The sequence below is a fragment of the Mustela erminea genome, chromosome 19 (assembly GCF_009829155.1).
Source record: "Mustela erminea isolate mMusErm1 chromosome 19, mMusErm1.Pri, whole genome shotgun sequence".
NCBI lineage: Eukaryota > Metazoa > Chordata > Mammalia > Carnivora > Mustelidae > Mustela > Mustela erminea.
The window spans coordinates 977,761-984,700 of NC_045632.1; the positions used below are offsets into that span (position 1 = coordinate 977,761).

Below are 6,940 nucleotides of genomic sequence, written 5' to 3' on the forward strand. Positions count from 1 at the left end.
ACGAGCCTGGACATGCTGGGCGCTCCCAAATAGGGCCCCACCCACGCTGGGTGCCTCCTTGGAAAGAGAGAGAAGAGAGAGGGGATCTCAGTCCTAGCAGCCACCCTACTCCTACAGGGAATCAAGTGACCCGACTCTGACCTTGGACTTCAGGCCAGAAAACAGAGAAGTGACTTTCTGGGCCTTGATGGAAGAGGCGTCTAGAAGCCTAAAGTCCTGGGGTCCCTGCAGAGCAGGTGGCTGAGCATGAGATGCCCATGCCCCTTTTGGATTCTGGTCCCATATCCTCAACCCAGAGCCACAAAGGCCTGCCCTGAGATCTGACCTCAGCTATTTCTCACCCCAGGGTGAAGGTGGATCCAGACCCGCCCCTCCTCAGCTTCCTATAAGGGCTGGGGACCTGGGACTACAGGTTCACTCACCATGAGGACTCCCGTGAAACCCGTGACCTTCCTGCTGGCCTTTACACTGCTCTGCACCCTCCTGGGTCTGGGTAAGTGACAAGGGGTCTGGACCATGAGGACCGTGAGAGAGCACTCAGCAAGGTCCTGGAGAGGGAAAGAGGTGGTGTCCTGAGAATTCAGATCTAGGTGAAGGCAGAGAGTAAAGGAAGAGAAAGCCTAGGGCCCCAAAGGAAGAAAAGCTCAAAAGCTCATGGGACTTGATCCCTGAGAAAAGAGGGAGCTTGGTGGGCTCTGAATCCTCTTTTCCCCAAGCAAATTCTCAAAACAAGACATGAATTCTAGGAATTGGACGACAGCATGACTAGAAAGGGGGCAAAAAAGCTGGGGGGTGGGCAGCATGGCGGAGAAAAGATTTCCTTTCTCCCTGGATTCTAGAATTCAGACTCCAGCCCCCCTTCCTTTAGATGCGGGAATTCAGACAAGCTCCACCTTCCCCAGGACCCAGGTGTCTGGGCCCCCAGTTGCCTCCTCTCTTAGGACCAAGGAGTCCATCCACTCTGCCTTCCTCGTCTTGACTCTCCCTTCTTGATCTGGGATGAAAACCCAGCCTCAGATTCCCCTGCCTGAGCTCCTACCATTCCCAAGACCTACACCTGTTCTCATGTCCAATAAACAGCTGGACCATGGGGAGCCTAGGTGGCTCAGTTGTTAAGCATATGCCTTCAGCTCAGGTCAGGATCCCAGGGTCCTGGGATCGAGCCCCGCATTGGGCTCCCTGATCAGCAGGGAAGCCTGCTTCTCCCTCTCCCACTGTTCCTGCTTGAATTCCTTCTCTTGCGGTGTCTCTGTCAAATAAATAAATAAAATCTTTTTTAAAAAGAGAGAAAGAAAGAAACAGCTGGACCTGAAGCTTCACAAAAGCCCATGGAAACCTTCGCCAGGACCCCTCCCTGTCCCCGAGCCTTCTCAGAGGACCCTAGCGTCCCAAGTCCCCAACCTTGTAATTAGGTAAACAGGCTCCCTGGTGGAGTCGCTTCCCGCCCCTGGAAGCAGCTTTGCTGGCTTCACCACCGCGTCCCAGCCAGAGCACTGGACAGTTCCCTGGACAGCCGTCAGTGCTCCACCCATGAACAATTAGGGAGACACCTGTCCCTCCTCCCTCAGGACTCCAAATCCGGCCCCTTTTGCCCCATCTCCCTTTGAATTCTGAAGTCGCACTCATGGTCCGCTGGCCACGCCCCTCATGTTGACGGCCTGGCTCTCTACACTGCAGGGTGCCCGCTGAGCTGTGAAGTGTGCAGGGGCTCCGGGCCCACTTGCAGCGGGAAAATGAAGGTCTGCGAGGCCGGCCAGGACGCATGCGTGGTCATCGTCGGGGAGTCGTGCACAAGTACGAGGAGGACCTGGCGTCCCCCGCTGGGGAGGTGGTAGTGCCTTCACGGGTGAATTTAGCTCCGCGCCAAGGGAGGGATCATCACGGCGCTCATGTGGGAGGAAGAGGGAAAGACGATCTTGAGGTAGTGAGTGGAAGGAAGTGAATTCAATGGGAGGACAGAAGCCATTGTTCTCAGGGATTTCGGGAAAGGAGACTCTTCAAAATGTTGGATGGGGTGGGGGGCGGGGGTGGGGGCAGATGTAGAGACTTTGTCAGGCGGGAGGAAGCGAGGGAAGAAAAAGACATGGGGAAACAGAACAGGTGAGAGGTAGAATGTAACAGCGGGGAGGTAGACCCGGGGGAAGGGAAGAATAGAAGACAGTGGGTTGGGAAGAATGTGACCAGGTTCACCATTTAGGGTGAGAGGGAGGAATCATCCAAAACAGGAGGAGGAGCCCCCCCTCGCCCTGGGGATGGTGGGGGTGGTGCGGGCTGGAAGGGACCATTCTTTTTTTTTTTTTTTTTTTTTTAAGATTTTATTTATTTATTTGACAGAGAGAGATCACAAGTAGGCAGAGAGGCAGGCAGAGAGAGAGAGGGATGCAGGCTCCCTGCTGAGCAGAGAGCCTGATGCGAGACTCGATCCCAGGACCCTGAGATCATGACCTGAGCCAAAGGCAGAGGCTTAACCCACTGAGCCACCCAGGCACCCAGGAAGGGACCATTATTGACAGGAGAAGGAGATACTGAGACACTGAGATCGAGGGAGAGACATAAAAGGGACCACACCAGGTAGGAGCGGAAAGATAACGCTGAAGTATGAAGCAAATCATCGTGAAGATAAGTAAATGGAGATGGGGAGGCAGGTGGGTGACATGGGAGAGGAGGGTGTGACTACAATGGAAGGGACCGCCCAAGACCTGAGAAAGGATGGAGGACTAGGGGAGTGATGGAGAGACCACGGGTGGGGAGGGCGCGGGGTTTTTCATTCAAAGCAGAAAAAGACCATTCGTTAGGCACAAGAGGAGGAATGATGGGGCCAAGGCAGGTGTGAAAGTGGTGTCAGGGACTGAGGGCCACCTGGATTGTAGGAAGAAACCACACCTACCAGAGAGGGTATGTAAGGAGGGTAGGATAGAGGATTGCAAGCTGCCCTACCCACCCAGCAGGCATTGGCAGGCGGGTGAAAGGACCGGAAGGGCTTGAAGAGGCCACCCCAGGAGATTCGAATCCTGCGAGCCAGGGAGAGGAAGATGGGAAGAAGCACCTTAGGCACCTTGGGGGGGTGGTGAGGAAAATCCTTGGATTGGGTTGGAAGAGACCACCAGTTGGTGGGGAGGAGGGAGGCGGGGGAGACTGGAAGAGACCACTGCAACCAAGACGTGGGGGCAGCAAGAGACCACCTTAGAGGATATGGTGTTGGGTAGGGGATTCTCCCAGGGTTTGCTGGAAGGCATTCGGAAGCTGCAGGGGAAGGTGGAGAAGACTGGGAGACACCATTTCACACAAGCATGGCGGTAGCCATAGGTAGGACCTTTGGAAGATGAGAGTGGGGCGGGCAAGGGCAGAAGGGACCCTGTCAGGCAGGCTCCTAGGCTTGGCAATGGGGAGCTTCAAGAGACCATCAAGGCAGATCGGGGGCTATGGCAATGGAGCGGATGGGGGGGGGTGCTTATAAACTACTCTAGACCATACCCAGGCAGATAAAGGGGCATGGCTTTGGGACGCTAGAAGAGACCTCCCTAGGCAGTTGCAGGGTGTGGGAAGTGCAGGACTGGGCAAACCTCCTGCCCCTGGCTGGGGTCCATGCTAGAGCGGGGTCAGCTGGTGCCTGAGCCCTCCCTTCCTGTTCCCCATCCTTCAGAGGGCCGCCACTCACTGAACACCTACAAGGCCTGCATGAAGTACAGTGACTGCTACTCGGGATTCGTGTCCACCACAATGGGCCCCAAGGACTACATGGTGTCCAACACCCGCTGCTGCCAGAGTGACGGCTGCAACCAGGGCTCAGTGCCCCGTGAGTGCCAGCACAGCCACGACAGCACTGGCTTCCAGCCCACCCCCAGGGCCCGCAGTGTGCGCCCCCACCTGCCTCTGACCCTCACCCCTCAGTTTCCTTACCCATAGAGGCAGTGTCCCTTCGCAGCCCATGTTCCCCCCAGGGGTTGCTGTGAGGTGAGGGAAGGCTTTCATCATCCCCCTTGCCCCTTACCTTCCACCCTCATCCCCAGCTCCCCAGAATAATCGGACGGAGAATGGCCTCCAGTGCCCAGCCTGTGTGGCGCCCTTTCAGGAGACATGTCCGGGAACCCAGTCAGCTCGCTGTGTTGGCCAGGAAACCCACTGTGTCTACTTCGCTGGCAACGTGCAGGCTGGTGAGGCGAACCTGGATCTCTAGACAAGGGGACAGGGCCCCAGAACTGGAGGCCCATACTGCCAGGTTCTAGGGGAGATGGTGGCTCTAGGGATCTGGGGGAGGGCATGCGGAGTGGGGCATGAAAGGGGGGTAATGGTGGGGAAGCCCCCTGGGTGGTGAGGAAGAAGGGGTTAGGGGCTGACTCCACTCTGAAATCCCCCCTTTCCCAGGTCTCATCAACCCCAAATTTGCCACTCGGGGCTGTGCTACCGAGAGTGCCTGCTATGCCAAAGCCGGGGCCCAGGTGCCTTCAGCCTCTTATATCTACTTCCTCCGCCGAGCCGACTGCCTTCCAGCACCCCAGCCTCCTGGCAGGGTGGAGCGAAGAACTGAGGAATATGTGGCTTGAGGTCTCCATGTGTCCCCAGCCTCCAACTCCCCATGTGCCTATACATTAAACAGGTTAATCAAGCAAGCCTGAGTTCTTGTGATGTGTTGCATCTCAGAAAGGTAGGGTGCAGGAAGCGGGGGACTTAACCCTCGGGAACCTCCTCTTTGCAAGGAAGGGAGAGAAGACCCTAGCATTTATTAAAGGAGTGCTCCATGCCGGGCTGCTGTGCAGACCGTTCTCCATGCTGTACCTCAGAATCCCAACAGCTCTGTGAAGTGGGTATTATTATCCCCATGTTACAGATGAACAAACTGAGGCAGAGATTTTGGGTCAAACCACTAGGAAGGGGCACATGCCAGAGTCCATGATCACCTCTCCAGATGACCCTTTCCCTCTTTTTGCTTCTTTTCCTGTCTGCAAAATGTGGATAGTAATAGTTACGACTTATTGGGTCATTGGGCCAAATGAAAGAAAACTGAAAAAGCACTTAATGTGCTGCCTAGCACCTGTCAGATAATGTTGGTTCTAGAGATGATATGTCCATGAGTAGTAATCATCTTATTTGCTGCTACTTAATGAAGGTGTTAAACACTGGCCTCCACCAGATTATGCTACAATGACAAGCAAGTCCCTAATCTCAGTGGCTGAAGGCAACAACGTTGTATTAGTCGACTACTGTTGCAGTAACGCTGTGTTACAAACCATCCCCAAACTGAGCATTGCAACAAGCATTCTTTCTGAGGGTTTGTGGGTGGCTGACTCTGCATTAGTTGGTTGGGCTCCTATCTGGGAAGAAGATTCAAGTTCATGGAATCAGTGGCTCCCGGGCTAGTGTTCTTACGGCTGATCACAGGCACACAGAGCCCAAGTGCATTAAATGCCCCTGCTGAGGTCTGGGGTGCTAACATTCCACAGAGTCAAGTAAGTTACATGGTCAAAGTCAACATCAAGAGCGGCATTTGCTGAACGAGTCCCCACTCATAAGTAGTCGATTCTTCCTTCACCCTACGTGTAGCACTGTTCACAGGGTGTTCTGCTCACCGTAACTGCAGAGCACCCACCAACTCGAACATTGCCAGGTACAGGAAAGCACAAGGAAGCCTCATGTGGGTGATTAGATGCTGTGACCCAGAAGTGACTAGATGAAACTCATGGGATGGAGCTAGTTGGATGGTCCCCCAAACCCCACGTAGTGGGAGGGGGCGGGCTGGGAAGTGCTGCTCTACTGAGACTTCGTGACCTCGACCATGGACTTGTTTCGTTTAGTAAGCAGCAGGAATGGCTGCCAGGGCCTCCTAGCGAAGAGTTCTTGTTTTATCGTCCCAGCTCCAGGGGTGATAGGCACTGTGATTCTGTCCTCTTTTCAGAAGAACCTGAGGCTCAGAGGAGGGATGTTACATTGGAGTTCACGCAACTACACTGTGGTGGAGCCAAAGATTTTAATCATCACGTCACAGAGAGGGAACAAGCCTCTGTTATCTTTGACTGTATCTTTCTGTAACCACTCCCAAACTTAGTGGCTTAGAACAATGGACCCCCTTTCATTTAGCTTGGGATTCTGCCCTCCACAGTTTGGTCTGAGATCATCCAGCTGGCTCTGCTGCAGGGTTCAGCTTGTCAGCGAGGCAGCTGTTTTGGAGGGTTCGCTGGCTGTAACTTGGGGTGTGAAGAGTGACTGGGCCACATGCCTCTACTCACCCAGCAAGTTAGCCTGGACTTCTTGGCATGGCACGGGTTCCAAGGGCAGCAAGAGAGGAAGCCCTAATGTGTGAGCACTTTTCAAGTGTCTACTTGGGTGGTGTTTGCTGTTTGTTGGTCCTGCGGCTGGGCAAATCATGCAGCCAGGTCAAGAGTCAGTCGGGACTCTCGAAGAACACAGAGAGGAATTAATGGGCTAAGCTGCTTCCAGCCCTGGAATGCTTTACTGTCACAACCCCCAAGGTCTAAGTGTCACTTTTCCACCTGTGTCTACCCCCTGCCCACCGACACATACACTCTCAGGAGTCTCTGGATTCCAGGTCAAGGGTTCTTTCCCATACACACCCTCACCATCCAGCTCTCCTCTCCCAGGACCCAGGAGTCCCCACCCTTGGTCTCTTTCTCCTTCAGACCCAGTACTACCTCCAGCCCCTTCCTTCCCCAGACTAAGCAAAAATCTCAAGCATCTTCCTTCCCCTTCAAGCCCCCAAAGAAGAGACACAGTGAGATTTCTACTCCTTTTTATTCACTCCCTCAAACAGCACCACAGGCCAACTATACCCTTAACTAGCCCTCCCCGGATCCCCACCCCAGTGCATACAAGTCTCTTCATTATCTAGAATTGTGTGAAACTCAGCTCCAGTGATAAGATTGTCTCTTCCACTTCCGCTTCTGGCAATGGGCTAAGACTTAGCATTCATTTCCTTGAATTCTTG

The 6,940-nt window shown here is 54.2% G+C and overlaps 1 protein-coding gene across 1 annotated transcript; it reads left to right on the top strand.

Moving 5' to 3' along the window:
- Positions 1–21: 21 nt before the first annotated feature.
- Positions 22–4,634, top strand: PINLYP (phospholipase A2 inhibitor and LY6/PLAUR domain containing). Its single transcript, XM_032325714.1, has 6 exons — positions 22–236; positions 347–493; positions 1,678–1,794; positions 3,644–3,796; positions 4,011–4,154; positions 4,366–4,634. The coding sequence occupies exons 2-6, from the start codon at positions 424–426 to the stop codon at positions 4,542–4,544; spliced, it is 663 nt and encodes a 220-aa protein (XP_032181605.1). The 5' UTR covers positions 22–236; positions 347–423; the 3' UTR covers positions 4,545–4,634.
- Positions 4,635–6,940: the final 2,306 nt, after the last annotated feature.